The following is a 16030-nucleotide window of genomic DNA, read 5'->3' on the forward strand; positions in this document are numbered from 1 at the left end:
CGTGACTGTTGGTCACTACTGACATGGGCTAGGTTTGGATCAACTTAGAGGTGATAGTCTCTCTGCCATCCAGTCCTCTAGCAGCACATACTCTTATAATTAACTCTTGCTTTAGGTTGAATGTGCCTTTATTCCGTTACATAAGAAGAGACAGCCATATTGACAAGATTGGTTACTGGAAAAATGTCTAACTCCTTTTCATAGTGACCTTAGTGCTATCCTTCAGGGATGAATAGCAGCAATAATTCACAGTTGTTGGAGTGGTGGGTGCAAATCCAATATCCAGTGGGATATCACCTCACTGAGAACTCAAGACCTGGAGTATTGCATTGCAGTTGTATAGTTTTGTTTAGCTGTGTGTGTGTGTGTGTATCTGTCTGTCTTTCCATTGTGGAAAGTAGTTCAGTGTACAGTGAGGGGTTGCAGTCTGTCTCCTTCCTGGCTTACATGCTAGTTGGCATTATTTTCACATTTCCTTTCCATTTGAGATCAGGCTCTTTGTGTTCTGCCAGCCACCATAGGAAGCAGGTACAGTTTGGCAAGAATCTGGCTGCTTGTGTTACAACATAAGCAGTGACCATACAGACCTGCTTTCCCATGCTGCATTCAGCACTGCTGTTTAAAAGGCAAGAGCTGCTCATCCTGAATAAAATAAAGAGAAACTTCATGTATTTCAGACCACAGAAGGATCCTGAGAGTATTTGGAAGAAATTTAAAAATGAGAGGAAAATACATGCAGAAAGGGGGAGAATCGAACATGGTTTTCCCGCTTCTTTTTGATGCAATAGGTATTGGTATATTGGCATGAGGAGGAAGACTATCTGACAAGTAAACAGTGCTGTATGTGTCAACACTGCAGTTTAATGGGGTCTGTGGCATGGAAATGAAACCTACCTTGTACTTGGTCAGGACCCACTGTGGGCCACTGCATTTCATATTTTTCTCCTGCTATCACTGGGCCACTAGATTATCCCCGGGACTCTTCACAGCCTGCAGTACAGTCCACATGTCTTGTTTTTTGATGCATCTTGCTTTACATTGTCATTTTATTTCTTTTAGGGAAGAGATTCAGGATTTTCTGAATTGTATTGATGCCAGTCTTGAGGAGCTCCAGGCAATGCTGTCTGGGAAGAAATTTAACTTTGGCTCTGAATCCTTTAGTGATGTGAGTGTCTCCTTATTTGCACACTTTGATTTCTCAGATGTAATAATTGAAAAGTTACATTATTTCTCCTCCTGTAGGCTTTTATTCCATAGGTGTGTGTAGAGAAGAAGATCCTCATAAATACAGATGTAGAGAATGAAATAGTCACTGTAGGGACTCCTATCAGACCATCTTATGGTTTGTTACCCTCATGTACACGTCCCATGTTACATGGAACAAGAAATATAACCCGTCCTGCCTGTTAGCATCACAGACTGATAACCAAGCACATTCTCCCTTCGTGCCATGCCTTAGTTGCCTGTGTACCCACTAGATATTTGTATTTGGTGCCCTAACTCTTGAGGAATTGGAGATGATGCAGCGTTTTAAATATTTTTTTGGTTGGTGTTCACTGCCTTTAGAGGCACTATATGTAGGGTTTATAAGGTCAGATGTGTAATGTTAAACTGGGATGGGACTTTCCATTGCATCATTGTTACGATCTGTTTCTTGTATCTGTTGACTGGAAAGTCCTGAGGGGCTACAGAAGAAGCAAGAACAGAAGATGCAAGAAACTAACAGCCTGAATTTTAGTGCAGCGGAGCGCTTGCTACTTTCATTGTAATCAGTGAGAATTATGGATGCTCAGCGCCTCTGGGGAAAAAAAAGACCATGAGTATTTTGGGCCTTTTGGCTGAGATTAAGAGCAGCATCCGTTTATAAGGTGCGTCTTCTAGCAACAGTGCAGTTCTGAGGCATAGGAGATCAGAATTCTTTTCAGTTCTTGCTCTCATGCTCTGATACTGGACAAGACACTTTGCCTATGTGCCTCAGTTTCTGTTCCTGTAAATTATGGAGGATAGTAATCTGTCTCGCAGGCATCTTCAGAAGCTTCTGAAGTGCTCTTAGATTCTCAAATGGAAGGCCCTATATATTAAAGGTGGTGTCCTTCCATTGAAGAGGGGAGGAATGGACTCCACAATCTGCCTGGCCTCCTTTTTTCCCTCCTTCCTTTGTGAACCTGCATATGCTATGTGTGTCCTTGTGATTTTTTTTCCCCCATAAATATATATTATATAGTATGTTCTTTCTCTTTACCTTTAGACTTTCAATCCTGAGCTCCCAGCCCTGGACACGAACTTGACAGATGCTTCATCCAATATGGAAAATGTAAGTGTTGGGGAATTTTTCTGGTGGGAAGGACTGACAAGGTATTGAAGGAGCTGAATTTTGTTTGACCCTAGTCAACAAGTTGTCTATGTGACAAGTGAAATTGATTAGAGATACAACATGAAAACTGCCATTCTAGTTCGTTTCACTGTCCAAAGTGAGTGAAGAGCAGAAATGGGGGGGGAGCTTGAACTTTAGATTTATTTGAATTATCTCAGGTGTTACTATGTGCAGTAAGTAAGAGAAAGTTGTCTTGAGTGTCCTCTTAAAGTTTGCAAAGAGTCCTGTGGCACCTTATAGACTAACAGACGTACTGGAGCATAAGCTTTCATGGGTGAATGCCCGAAGTGGGCATTCACCCATGAAAGCTTATGCTCCGATACGTCTGTTAGTCTATAAGGTGCCACAGGACTCGTTGCCCCTTTTACAGATCCAGACGAACACGGCTACCTCTCTGACTCTTAAAGTTTGTAATATTCCTACCTATTTAGGAAAACCTTTTTCACCCATTCTCATTTTGCCTTCGGTAGCGTACTCTTTGATTTTTGTCAATAGAGGTGGGGAATAATGGGGAGGGGGAAACCTAGTCAGAAATACTTTCAGTTCATATATTCATGAATTATTCACTCAACTCTGTAAATGGGGCATTGATGAATATTTGTCTTCATTAAGAATTGACATCAGTTCTTCATAGTGATGTAAAAACTTGAATAAAATACACTTCTCCCAAACACACCTCCATAGCAGCTTCCTAAAGGGAGACATAAGAACATAGCTGCTCTTTAATCCAGTTCTTAAATTCCTCTCTTGAAACAGGAAACTGGTGAAAATATTGCTTCTGATTTTACAAATCTTGAAACAATATACTTTAGTTAAATACGCTTCTCTGTCAGCCTGCTTTGGATCACGTTAATCAGAGTAAAATGCTGGCAGCTTTCATCAGGTGTGACTTAATTTGTAAGCATTGAAACAGCTTTTCATGGTCTGCCCTGCTGGAATAAAAGAGCTAGCAGAGCTTTTGGTTTTGGGTGAGATCAATATTTACTGGGAAACATCTGCTAAAAACCAACTGCAGCAAACCTGTACAGGGAATGTTAGTTACCTGAATTACAAGAAGCTCCTGAAAGCTCTTATTTGCTGCACTGCCAGCTTTCACCCTCACAAGCAGCAACAGTCCTTAAAGTCAGGGCTGTGCAGATTAGTAATAGAAAGGAGGGAGGGATGGGTGAGAGAGTGCATGCATTCCTTTTTGGTGGAGGTTTTGGTTAGTGACTACCCCCACCCTCAGACTCTAACTTAACAACAGAAAGCTGGAAGTCCCAATAATATTTGAGTCTAAAAATTCTCTATTGCTAAATGTGCTGCCTTTATTTTGTTTTCACTTCCCCTCTAGATTGAGGACTTGACGGACAGCGTTGAAGAGCTAGGAACAAGTGAGCGGGAAACAGGAAACAAAGGTGGGCAGCAGGGAAAACTGGGAATTGTCCCAGAGTCTTTATACCACCCTAAAAATACAGCACTGGGGTTTGAATTTAGCTTTCCCAACCTGTGTTGGTATGACCTCACTTCCATAGTTGAGAGCCCAGTTCAATTCCTGTTTAAGACCCTGACTTTCCATTGGCTTTAATGGGTGCTGAGTCAAGCCTTTAAGGATTTAATATAGCACCATCATCTCAGCTGTTGGATTTAATTTTTCCTTGTCTCCCTTGGCCATGTGTTAATGTTACCAAGGAGATTTTGCATTTTTAAATAATTCTGTTTGCGGTGGTGGGAGCAAGTGGAATTCGGAGAGCTTCAAAGTGTGGTTCACAGCTGCACCCCCTTTACTGTGGCGGTGTGGCCCACATAGACTGCGGCTCGCAGAATGTAATGCTCTGTCCGCTTTATTTATGGAGCGTGGTAAGTATACATACAGCTTCATGTAATGTATGAGGTCCCAGCTCTGATGAGTTTGCACTCTACTTCAGGCATGAATACGAAATGCAAGGGAGCCTCAAACACATGGTGGTTGAGGTGACAGCAAGGGAAGGCTTCATGAAAGGAGGCATATTGAGACGTGAGAGGTTGCTCCAAACAGAGGATGCCGCATGGCAAAATGTGCAAGCTGGGGAGTGGCCAATGGGTGAGATTGGAGCAGTTGTAAAGACACAGCCAAGTGTATGGATCTAGAAGCAGAGTAGGAGGAAGTACAGGAAAGATTCAATAATGCCTTCAGGGCACTATGTGATAAGGAAAGGCTGAACCTTAAATCTGAAGTGTAAAGACAGGAAGCCACTGAGGGGATTTGAGGGAGAGGGAATAATGTTTGGAGTGACAAGAGGGGAACTTCTAACAGCAGCAGAGTGAGGAGAGGTAAGTTGTTGAGCGGCTGGTGAATGCCATTTGTATAGCTTTACAGTGGTCAGGGCAGGCCATTTTGGAAAAAGTTAATTGCATGCATTTGTGATGTGATTTGTAGCATCCACAAATTGTCTCCAGCCTAAAGATAAAGGGAGACAAGTCTGCTCCATTTCACACAAGCTTTAAGTGCAGTCCTTAGGATCCTTTTTGTTTCTGGCCCACAGCTGGCCAGAGGTAGTTTACCTCTATGATATCTGAAGCGAAGGAATTTCTGAAGCAATTCTTCCCCCCACCCCATTTCCCTTTTTGAATAAGACCTCCTTGCTCTCACACCTGTCATGAATCTGAGTTTAGAATGTCTGTTTCCTTACAGACATGCAGCTGATACAATACAGGGGAAACCCTCTGCTTTCGTTATTCGAAGAACTGCCTTCTGTTGAAGGTGCAGGGAAGATGGAGGATCCTAAAGATCTTCTCCTGTCCTCACTGGAGGAGAAACCCGCTCTGTCTCTTCCCTCAAGTAACGAAGCAGCTTCACCACTGGCAGCTCCAGCAAACCAGGCTGAATCTCTTGATGCATTGGAACTGTATGATCAGCCTCTGCTCTCAGAAGACGGAAATGGAGATTATAAATTATTTCCCCTCCTGCTTCTCAGTCCTGTTGCTAACTTTATAGAAGAGGCCTCTGAGATAGAAACTGCTTGAGAACTTGCACAAAATCTGTCAGTTTCCTGGTCTAAAATATAGAGATGGTACAAGGCTCAGTGAGAAGCTTCTATTCCCGCCCCCCCCGGGCCTAATATGCAAAGAAATGAAAGGTCTCTTAAAAATGCAAGAGCAGTTCATGCAAGAAGCTGAAAGCAATGTCGAAACAAAAACTGCACAGCACTGAAGGCCCTTGGAAGAGGAGCAAATGTCACAAATATATTGCACTGTAATATGTAAAAAAATTTATATTGTTGCAAAAGGGAAATTTGTATCCTATTTTAAAGTTGGGCTGTGTTTTTTTTTTTTTTTTTAGCTCTCCTGTCACATCCTATTGAATATTCCAACATGGGACTTGTTCTGAGAGTCTCTTTCATTAGGTGGTTTGTCTCTTGTTAGAACTAGGTTTTTTTTAACATTTGAAAAGATGGAATATATTTTGTTTGTCTGTTGCTACAATTGTTTGCATCTGCCTATGTCACTTTTTTCTAATCTTAGATTTGCCCCTAGGTATTAATATAGGCAAGATTATTTTCTTATGGAAAACAGTATTTTTAACATGGAATATTACTTTTTAATAAGCTAACAATCATCCCTTGACCAGAGTTCTTAAGTGTTCTGCTAGTTAACTGATTTCTTGTGCACAATGCATGGCAGCTCCTCTGGTGTAACTTGCACATAACACACGCATGGGTCACTTGACCTCAATAGTTGGGGATCTGAGAAGTCCAGAAGGTAACAAAGTCCAGAAACTGACCTTGCCTGAGCAAAGAGCACAGTTTGACATTTTCCTGCACCTGTTACAAAACTTTGAGCTCTGCCTTGGCTCACTTGGGGCAAAACTGAAAGAGCCACATGGTGATTTTCACTAATTTAAAAAAAATTCCTGTACACTGCTCTCTTCCACCCATGATATCTCCCTGTTTGTGCAACTGCACTCCTACATTGGGCCTGATTCTGCCCTCACCTACATCTGAGGCATGGTGTACTGAGAAATCTGCACATCTTTGGCAGAAATTTGTCCTTAGCCGATGTCCTCTATTCCCAAATCTCTTCCTAAGGGTTATAATTACAAGACTGTATTTTCTCCTGTAAAAATAACGTATTCAGCACCTTTTAAAACAGTTCCCATGTTGGATATTAGAAACAAGGGTGGTGTCAAAAATATTTTTCTCCTGAGCCCTGAAACAACCATCCTGTACTCTGCTGCTGGCCACTGTCTGTGATCAGCTGTGATGTAGAGAGCCACATTTAGCTGCTGGTATAACCTAATGCTTCTCCATTGATAGCAAACTTTTAACCTGCTTGTGCTCAGGCTGGATGTGGCTCATAGTCTTTACACGGACAATATCCTGAACCAGCAAAACAGCTGGGAGCTAGCCAGAGACAAAGAACCAATTTGATAATATGATGTAATTCCATTAGAAAGAATCACAATTACTGTGAAATAACTTTACTTTGTTAAGTTTGTAATTAACTTGTATTCCCAACACTCTATTATATCCTGAATCTTAAGTGTTTGCCTGATCAAGAACCCGAGCTGTTTCTTTGATAGGCCTAAACACAACTGTTCCACATTTATTTGGATAGTGGCTAATGACACCAGATAGAGTAATTTGCAACTCTAGCCTGTCGGAACCTGGTTTGTAGCTCCTGTTCTCAGAATCTTGAGTTAAATGAGGAAGTGGCTGCTTCTAAAGGTTGCGTAACTTACAAAAGGACTGGCCTAAATCAACATTTTGAACTGTCCTCTACCTAGGTGGCGATTCATGTTTGTATCTTTTTAACTGCTGGTTGTTAGGTGTGCAGTATCCCAAGCTCTTGTTAGAAAAGTTTTGGCCCGTTAAACTCTTTCTTGGGTTTGAAAAAGCTTGGTTGGTTGGTTTTTGGTTTTAGTTCAGTTTTCACAGATTTTTGCAATCCCTAGATTCGGCCAGAAGTAGCAAAATAGTACAGACCAGACCGTTCTAGTGCAATTTCAAAACACACAGTTCAGGAAATGTCGATGTTCAAATCAAAATGATACAAGAACATCTTCACTTCCCGTACTGATCTCTCTTGAGATCTCCCATCATGAATGTACCTTGCATTAGCAGTGCCAGCATTTATTCAATCAGAGGGTTTAGTTCAAGTTAATGTCTTGTTTGTTTTTTTTTCTCCACATTTTATTTTCTTGAGACTGTGCTTAGAAAGCTTGAACCAAAAAACCTAAGTTTAAAAATGGAAACAGAAAATGCTGACAGCTTTTTTGTTGGTGATGAGGTCTTGGAAATGAGTGAACTTGTGCAAGCTTCTTGGCACCAGCATATACTGGATGTGGGGAGGGTGGGTAGTAAGGGAGGAACATGAGCTGAAGTAATTAAATTCTGGGATTGTAGAATCAGTACCAAGTTTGTCATGCCTTTTGTTACTTCGCATGTAAAAATGTGTTCTTGGGAGGAAAAAAGAATTGCAGCAGAGTTGGTCTGGTGTGGGACCAGCCTGGGATTAGAGCTTGTGTGTTGAGATGTTTTGCACGTGATTAGGGAAAATTTATTTTATTATGGAAACTGCAAAAATGAAGTGAGTCTTCTCAGCTTCCAGCAGATGCAGGACATTAGCATTCTGCTTTTAAGTAATCAGGGTTAACGTTGAGTATTTGTTTCTGTACGTGGTGGTGTAAGTGACAAACTAGCACATTGTAATGATATTGCAAAACTGCACTGGAGGGTTGTCCAGAAGGCAATGCATTGTCAAGTGATGATAATTCTGAAGTGTTGAAAGCTTTCAGGGGGCTGTTGCATCCTCCTGTCTTTGCAGTTCCACTCAAGGACTCCGTTTCTGGAGTCCCTTTTGGGGTAAGATCCTGACCTTTTGTTTAACCCACTTCCCTTCTCCTATCCCCCCCTCCCTCCCAAAAAGAGTAAGTATGTTAAGAAGGAAGTCTGTCTATTTGACCTCTGAAAGAGCTCCATCGCAGAAAGATCAATGGCCTCCAGGAGAGGAATGGGAAGGGGCCACAAAGACATGGAGATGAAGTATGTGGGACAAATGACAATGGGAAGTGAGCTCAAAGGTACAGCGAAAGAGAATGAGGGGGGACAGTGAGCAGATGATCCTACACAAGTACTCTGAAAAGGTGTGCAAAGGAGCTAGCCTGTTTAAGGACTGTGTAAGTGGTGCACAGGATCAGGTCCAAGAGGTTTATTATAGCTGAACTGCTTGGTAATAGGGACCATAATATAATTAAATTTAATATACCTGTGGTGGGGAAAACACCACAGCGGCCCAACACTGTAGCATTTAATTTCAGAAAGGGGAACTACACAAAAATGAGGAGGTTAGTTAAACAGAAATTAAAAGGTACAGTGCCAAAGTGAAATCTCTGCAAGCTGCATGGAAACTTTAAAGACACCATAATAGAGGCTCAACTTATATGTATACCCCAAATTAAAAAAAGAGAGAACCGCAAAAGAGCCGCTGTGGCTAAACAACAAAGTAAAAAGCAGTGAGAGACAAAATGGCATCCTTTAAAAAGTGGAAGTTAAATCCTAGTGAGGAAAATAGAAAGGAGCATAAACTCTGGCAAATGAAGTGTAAAAATATAATTAGGAAGGCCAAAAAAGAACTTGAGGAACAGTTAGCCCAAGACTCAAAAAGTAATAGCAAATTTATTTTTAAACATATCAGAAGCAGGAAGCTGGCTAAACAACCAGTGGGGCCACTGGGCAGTTGAGATGCTAAAGGAGCACTCAAGGACAATAAGGCCATTGTGGAGAAACTAAATGAATTCTTTACATTCGTCTTCACGGCTGAGGATGTGAGGGAGATTCCCAAACCCGAGCCATTCTTTTTAGGTGACAAATCTGAGGAACTGTCCCAGATCAAGGTATCATTAGAGGAGGTTTTGGAACAAATTGATAAACTAAACAGTAATAAATCACCAGGACCAGATGGTATTCACCCAAGAGTTCTGAAGGAACTCAAATGTGAAATTGCCAAACTGCTAACTGTAATCTGTAACCTATCATTTAAATCAGATTCTGTACCAAATGACTGGAGGATAGCTAATGTGATGCCAAGTTTTTAAAAGGGCTCCAGAGGGAATCCCGGCAATTACAGGTCAGTAAGCCTGACTTCAGTACCAGGCAAACTGGTTGAAACTGTAGTAAAGAACAAAAGTGTCAGACACATAGGACATAACTTATTTGGGAAGAGTTTAACATGGTTTTTGTAAAGGGAAATCATGCCTCACCAATCTACTAGAATTCTTTAAGGGGGTCAACAAGCATGTGGCAAGGGGATATAGTGTACTTAGATTTTTCAGAAAGCCTTTCACAAGGTCCCTCCCCAAAGGCTCTTAAGCAAAGTAAGCTGTCATGGGATAAGAGGGAGGGTCCTCTCATGGATTGGTAACTGGTTAAAAGATAGGAAACAAAGGGTAGGAATAAATGGTCAGTTTTCAGAATGGAGAGAGGTAAATAGTGGTGTCCCCAGGGATCTGTACTGGGACCAGTCTTAGTCAACATATTCATAAATGATCTGGAAAAAGGGGTAAACTGAGGAGGCAAATTTTTCAGATGATACAAAACTACTCAAAATAGTGAAGTCCCAGGCAGACTGCGAAGAGCTACAAAGGAATCTCACAAAACTGGGTGACTGGGCAACAAACTGGCAGATGAAATTCAACGTTGATAAATGCAAAGTAATGTGCACTGGAAAACATAATCCCAGCTATACATATAAAATGATGGGGTCTAAATTAGCTGTTACCACTCAGGAAAGATCTTCGAGTCATCCTCTGAAAACATCCACTCAGTGTGCAGTGCAATCAAAAAAACCAGAATGTTGGGAATCATTAAGAAAGGGAAGGATGAATGCATCCGATGAAGTGAGCTGTAGTTCACGAAAGCTTATGCTCAAATAAATTGGTTAGTCTCTAAGGTGCCACAAGTACTCCTTTTCTTTTTGCGACTACAGACTAACACGGCTGCTACTCTGAAACCTGTCATTAAGAAAGGGATCGATCATAAGACAGAAAATGTCATATTGCCTCTATTTAAATCCATGGCACACCCACATCTTGAATACTGCGTGCAGATGTGGTTGCCCCATCTCAAAAAAGATCTGTTGGAATTGGCAAAGGTTCAGTAAGGGACAACAAAAATGATTAGGGGTATGGAATGGCTTCTATATGAGGAGAGCTTAATAAGAGTGGGACTTTTCAGCTTGGAAAAGAGATGAGGAAGGGGGGATATGAGAGGGGTCTATTAAAATCATGATTGGTGTGGAGAAAGTACATAAGGAAGTGGTGTTTACTCCTCATAACACATGAACTTGGGGGACACCAAATGAAATTAATAGGCAGCAGGTTTAAAACAAAAGGAAGTATTTCTTCACGCAATGCACAGTCAACCTGTGAAACTCCTTGCCAGAGGATGTTGTGAAGGCCAAGACTATAACAGGGTTCAAAAAAGAACTACATAAATTCACGGAGGATAGGTCCATCAATGGCTATTAGCCAGATTGGGCAGGGATGGCATCCCTAGCCTGTTTGTCAGAAGCTGGAAATGGGCGACAAGGAATGGATCACTTGATTACCTGTTCTGTTCATTCCCTCTGGGGCACCTGGCATTGGCCACTGTTGGAAGACAGGATACCGAGATAGATGGACCTTTGGTCTGACCCAGTATGGCCATTCTTATGTTCTTAACAACTGGAATTGGTGGGCAGAGAGCACCGGAACAGAAGGCCCTCCCGTGCAAGGGACGATGGGGCCTAGTGTGGCAGCCCTGGAGAATAGGCAGATGTGATGCCATACAGTTAGTGATACAGTAAGCTTCCCCAGATTTCAGTTCCCATTTTGCCTGGAATGGCTGTGACTCAAAGGTGAAAGACTCCATCTGGTAGGTTACGAGGGGCCGTTGCCCTACCCTCTCCTTGTTTACAGTCTCCTTAACCATCCAGGTCCCTTCACTTTTTTTTTTTATTTGGATTTTCTTAAAAGTCAAGATCTCTGTACTAAATTGAGGGACACTGCAGGAGAAAGGGGAGAAATGAAATGCTGGCACAGCTAGTTACATGGGTATTTCCTTCTATTTTGACACCCATCTTATTAATGTGGTTTATTTCCTAGTAACAAGGAGCGACAACATTGACACACTGAATTTGGTACAATGTGATGACAGACAAATAACTGCTGTCTTGTTAACGTAGCTGCCACTCTACCCAGCACACACAGTATTAGAGCTGTTGGGTACCTGGACTTTCTGTTCAATTAAAAATGTTCAGATTTGAAAGTTTTATCTTTGTTCTATATCTGAATGTGGGGAAAGTGAAATTTGTCTGTGAAGTGGAATTTTCAGTTGATCAGAACATTCTGTTGAGAGAAAATCAAAACCTCTTTCTTCAAAAAATAAAATTTCAAAATGAAAAGTTGTTTTGAAAAGAACAATCGAAATGTTCTGTTCCAATAATAGACTTCATTCTGAAGCTCTAGCAAGGTGTTCCTTTTCAATTTGGGTGTATCTTTTCTCTCTCTCCTCCCCCTCCCCCCTTGGTGATTGCTATCTTGATGTGAAAGCTTCTGTAGGAGACATGCACCAACTGCTTTTTCACTGTCATCACATTATGTGGATTCCTCTTTGTTCACATCACAGCATGCCAGGATGGGAGAGTTGGGCACCAGTTCTTTGCCTGTGATGGCTGCATTATTTTAAGGTAACCATGTCCAATACTTGCCTCTGTGGTTTGCGCTCTTGGGAGGTCAACCAGTGTCCCCTGTATCACACTGCAGTGAACCACAATTACATGTTTTTAATTCACTTTCAGATTTACTTTCTTGGCTCTTTCTAGCAGAGAGATGGGGTTGAGGTCCTTATCGGCCATAGTTTCTGCAATGCTGTGTCTGCATCTGCATACTAGAATGTCCTCAACTGTGAGCGACGCTTATCCCTGCAAGTCTTGTTAGTATGGCTTGCTGGTGGCATTGATAGTCCTTCACTACAGGTTTTGATCCCAAGCAGCATTCTCAGCCTTCTGTATCTTCCTGCTGAAGTCCAAAATATGGTGAGGTAGCTGCTTTCCTTACCTAATAGCACTTGCCAATATCAGTCTTTGGCAAATACTGAGGCTGTTCTGAGCTTTACAATGTCAAGTAACACTTCTTCAGTTGTAAGCATTTTGTAGTGAGCTGCTCTTAGTGCTTTGTTTAAACTATTTGGATCGGTACAAATGTGCAGCTTGCAGGGCTTCACAATGGCTGTCATGCTGTTTATCTAACTTGGGGGCTTTATGACTTTTAAGTTTGTTTTGTTGCTTCTATTTTTTTTATGTTAAACTGTACTCTGTGAGGCCGATAGTGGCTGAATTGTTTTGTTTGTTTCTGGGTGTGACATGCCTTGATGACATCCCAATCCTTCAAAACCAGCTTGATAATCTTTTGGCAGCGTTGCTGCAGGGTTGCCATGGTTCACTGTCTGCTCTGGGTATGTTTTTGCTTGTGTCTGTTGTATGAATCGTTTGTCCCAGGTTTCAGCCTTCAATTGTTCTAGCTCAAAGCAGTGGTTTCTGTGTTTGTGCTACCAGAAATTTCTGCCTGATCACTTTTCCTGGGTATTCTGCATGTCATTTTCACTGTCCTAGTGTATTATGATCACGCCTTGTCTAATTTTAATTGGGCTTCACTTGGTTGCAATTTCACTTTCTTCTCTTGCATAATACCAATCTTCTTAGCCTAGCACATTCACCGATGCCTCCACATCTATTTGACATTCAGTTTTCTGCATGTGTGCTGCTGCCTTTTCTTTGCATCTGCTGCTAGTCTGAGCTTCACAAACCATTTAATTTTGCTCTTTCGCAATATATTACTGTCATGTGCAGACTCCCCTCCTCTGAGTCACTGCTTGCTTCCTTGATCTGGTGCACTTTTTTGTTTTTTTTCTTCAAGCCTTGGCATAATTTCTTATTCCGTAATTTTGTCAAGACCCCAGATGCTTGGCATTTTCCATTAACATGTTTTTCTCAACAGTATCCCCAGGTCTTCCTTAGCATTTTTTCTCTCTTCTGCTTTGTGATTTTGTGCATTTGCTTTTGCACAAATGTTGGTGTATTTTTCCTTGTAGTTTTTATTCTTTTCCTTGGCTACTTGGTAAACTAATCTCTGTCTGCTCCACTTATGCTCTGCATTTGGATGTGAGCTTGAACACTGGCTTTGCACATGTCCCTCGCTCTTGGTAGAGTTAGTGTGGGCTTTCTGAGTATTCTTTTTCAAGCTCCTTTGTCTTTTTGTCCCATTACTAATATATTAGTAATTATCTCTTTAAGATTTGATAATCGTATGAGCCAGATTGCCAAGCTGTGAAAATGACTATTGATCTGTTTGTTCAGATTCATGATTACACTTGTTGAAGAGAGATCTTTAATATCGTTTGGAGCACTTCTAGTATTTTACATGGGTCTGCTGCTGACATGTCCAGAAGTATTTGGAGCACGTGGCGGCCTTTGCCTGCCACAGTTAATAGTGAGGCTGTTCTTATTTTGTTTTCCTTTTTATCCAGTTTGTTGCAATTTTGTAGTTTTCCTTTGTGATCTAAAGGATCTAGACCAGTGCTTCTCAAGCTATCTGAGGTGGGATCTGACCATTTTTTTTTTTTTTCCCCCAATGTGCGCGCAGACCGGCAGCCGATGGCTCGTGGACATTGCCCTATACATAAACTTAGCTATCTTACTAGTAGCTTCCCAATAGGGAGCGATCTCTCATAACAGGCTACTATGAGATAAAATAATTAAGGGGAGATGGCTTCTCTTCACCTTTCCTTCCTTCGTTTTGAACATTTCATGCTAGTGTCCCTTCTGCCCAGCTCTAGCTGTTCAGATTGAAAGTAGAGATGCCAGGACACTTCTCAATGTCAGAGATGCCCAGACCTGGGAAACCATTCCCTATCCCTGTAAAACAGGTTCTTCTATCCCAGGTTGTGATCTACAGCAGGATGCATTGTGAGAATAGTGTCATCAGTTTGTTTAAAGAAGCTCCAGATGTGTTACTGGATCTTGACTCAGATAATGAACAACGCAAAACTCATGTCAGTCTCCTGGAGGTTCTCAGCCAGGAAAGCTGATTTTTAGGAGGAGTGTTGATATGTCACTGCTGCGTGAAGCAGCCCAAAGGGCCTTGAAACCATGGCCAGAATCAAGCTGATTTGCATTAGATTTTTATTTCACTAACTGGAATGGAGGCCATGGTTTTATGATTTTCTGTGTCACTGTTTGCTGACTGTGATAGTTGTTAGTGTTATGGCTAGTGCCATCAGTTTCTTGATGTAACAGCCAAAATCTAGACTAAAACTGGCGGTTTCATGGCTGCTCTTTAGCCTGTTCTAGAAGTCAGCTGTGACGGGAGGCAGTAGGGAGATTTAGTGTGAATGTTTGTTTGCTGTATAACTTGCCCTTTCTTCTGCGTGCAGATTGTTTGACAACAGCTTGCTACCAACCTTCTCCTGATTCGTCACCCCCCTTTTGTTGGCCTGTGTGAAACAAATGGGAGGGTTTCAGCCCCATTCCAGAGCCAAAGTGGTGCCTGCATCACAAAAACAATTGGTACAACGGACACTTATTGAGCTCTCTGACTCAGCTGCGAGGATAAGGATTGTAGGGGTCTGGGGACTGAACTTCCCTGTGTTCCTTAGGGATAATGGTGACTGAGGTACAGTGTTGGTCCCTGGCTGTACTTACTCTGGGGGACATAGAGAACGTCAGTCTCTGGTACTTTGAGCCCCAAATTCAAGTTTTAAAATTATAGTAAATGGGAGGCTGGGGGAGAAATCCCCGGCCACAGCAGTGATATTGGTCACTTCTCCTGGACTGTGATTTCACATCTTTGGCACTTGGTCTGTGGTATCTGAATGACTGCTCACAGCCTTCTAGATCAAGGGAAGATGATTCCCTTTGGGGGAAGGACCATGAGATCATATGGCTGTATGCTACTCAGCACTGGCACTGAGAAGAGCACTGCCATCGGATGGTTGCCTCCTGTGTGCCCCCTCCTGGCCTCAGGGCATCCGTGTAAGCATCCCCCGCCTCAGTTTCTCCTGTCAAGGGGCTTCTTCAATAACTCATAAACCCTTTTGTCCATTGACAGCCCTTCTCAGGTTCTGGTTTATTCCTCCTCCTCTGTAGCCACCAGCTGCTCCCTACAGGGGAATCAGCTGATCCTAGTTCAGGTGTGCCTCCTTAGTAACTTGACTGATAAATTCCAAGGCCAGCAAGGACCATGCGGTCATGTTGTCTGGCCTTCTGCATAATACAGGCAACAGAACTCCCCCAAAATAATTCATTTTGAACTAGACTATATCTTTTAAAATCAAGATGAGATTTGTTTTAAATGCCAGTGATTGAGAATCCACCGTGACCCTTGGAAAATTGTCCCAATGGTTAATTACCCTCACTGTTCAAAAATTTACCTTATTTCCAGTCTGACTGTTTAGCTTCAATTTCTAGCCATTAGGTCTTGTTCTACCTTTGTCTGCTAGATTGAAGAGCCCATTATCAAATATATTGTTCCCATGTAGGTACTTGATCAAGTAATCCCTTAACTTTCTCTTTGTTATGCTAAATAGATTGAACTCTGTGATTCTCTCACTATAGGCCATGTTTCCTAAACTTTAATCATTCTTGTGGCTCTTCTCTGAACTC

At 41.9% G+C, this 16030-nt stretch overlaps 1 protein-coding gene across 2 annotated transcripts in view; it reads left to right on the forward strand.

Annotated features, from left to right (window-relative positions):
• The window catches only part of LOC141993099 (heat shock factor protein 3-like), a 33113-nt gene extending 21423 nt beyond the window's left edge, over positions 1-11690 (forward strand). For both annotated transcript variants that reach the window (XM_074962376.1, XM_074962377.1), the window contains 4 exons: positions 1060-1165; positions 2249-2314; positions 3708-3771; positions 5028-11690. In XM_074962376.1, the coding sequence (XP_074818477.1) occupies positions 1060-1165; positions 2249-2314; positions 3708-3771; positions 5028-5359 (568 nt within the window). In that variant the 3' untranslated portion in view covers positions 5360-11690. The remainder of the gene's footprint in view (positions 1-1059; positions 1166-2248; positions 2315-3707; positions 3772-5027) is intronic.
• Positions 11691-16030: the final 4340 nt, after the last annotated feature.

The sequence above is a fragment of the Natator depressus genome, chromosome 9 (assembly GCF_965152275.1).
Source record: "Natator depressus isolate rNatDep1 chromosome 9, rNatDep2.hap1, whole genome shotgun sequence".
Classification (NCBI taxonomy): Eukaryota; Metazoa; Chordata; order Testudines; family Cheloniidae; genus Natator; species Natator depressus.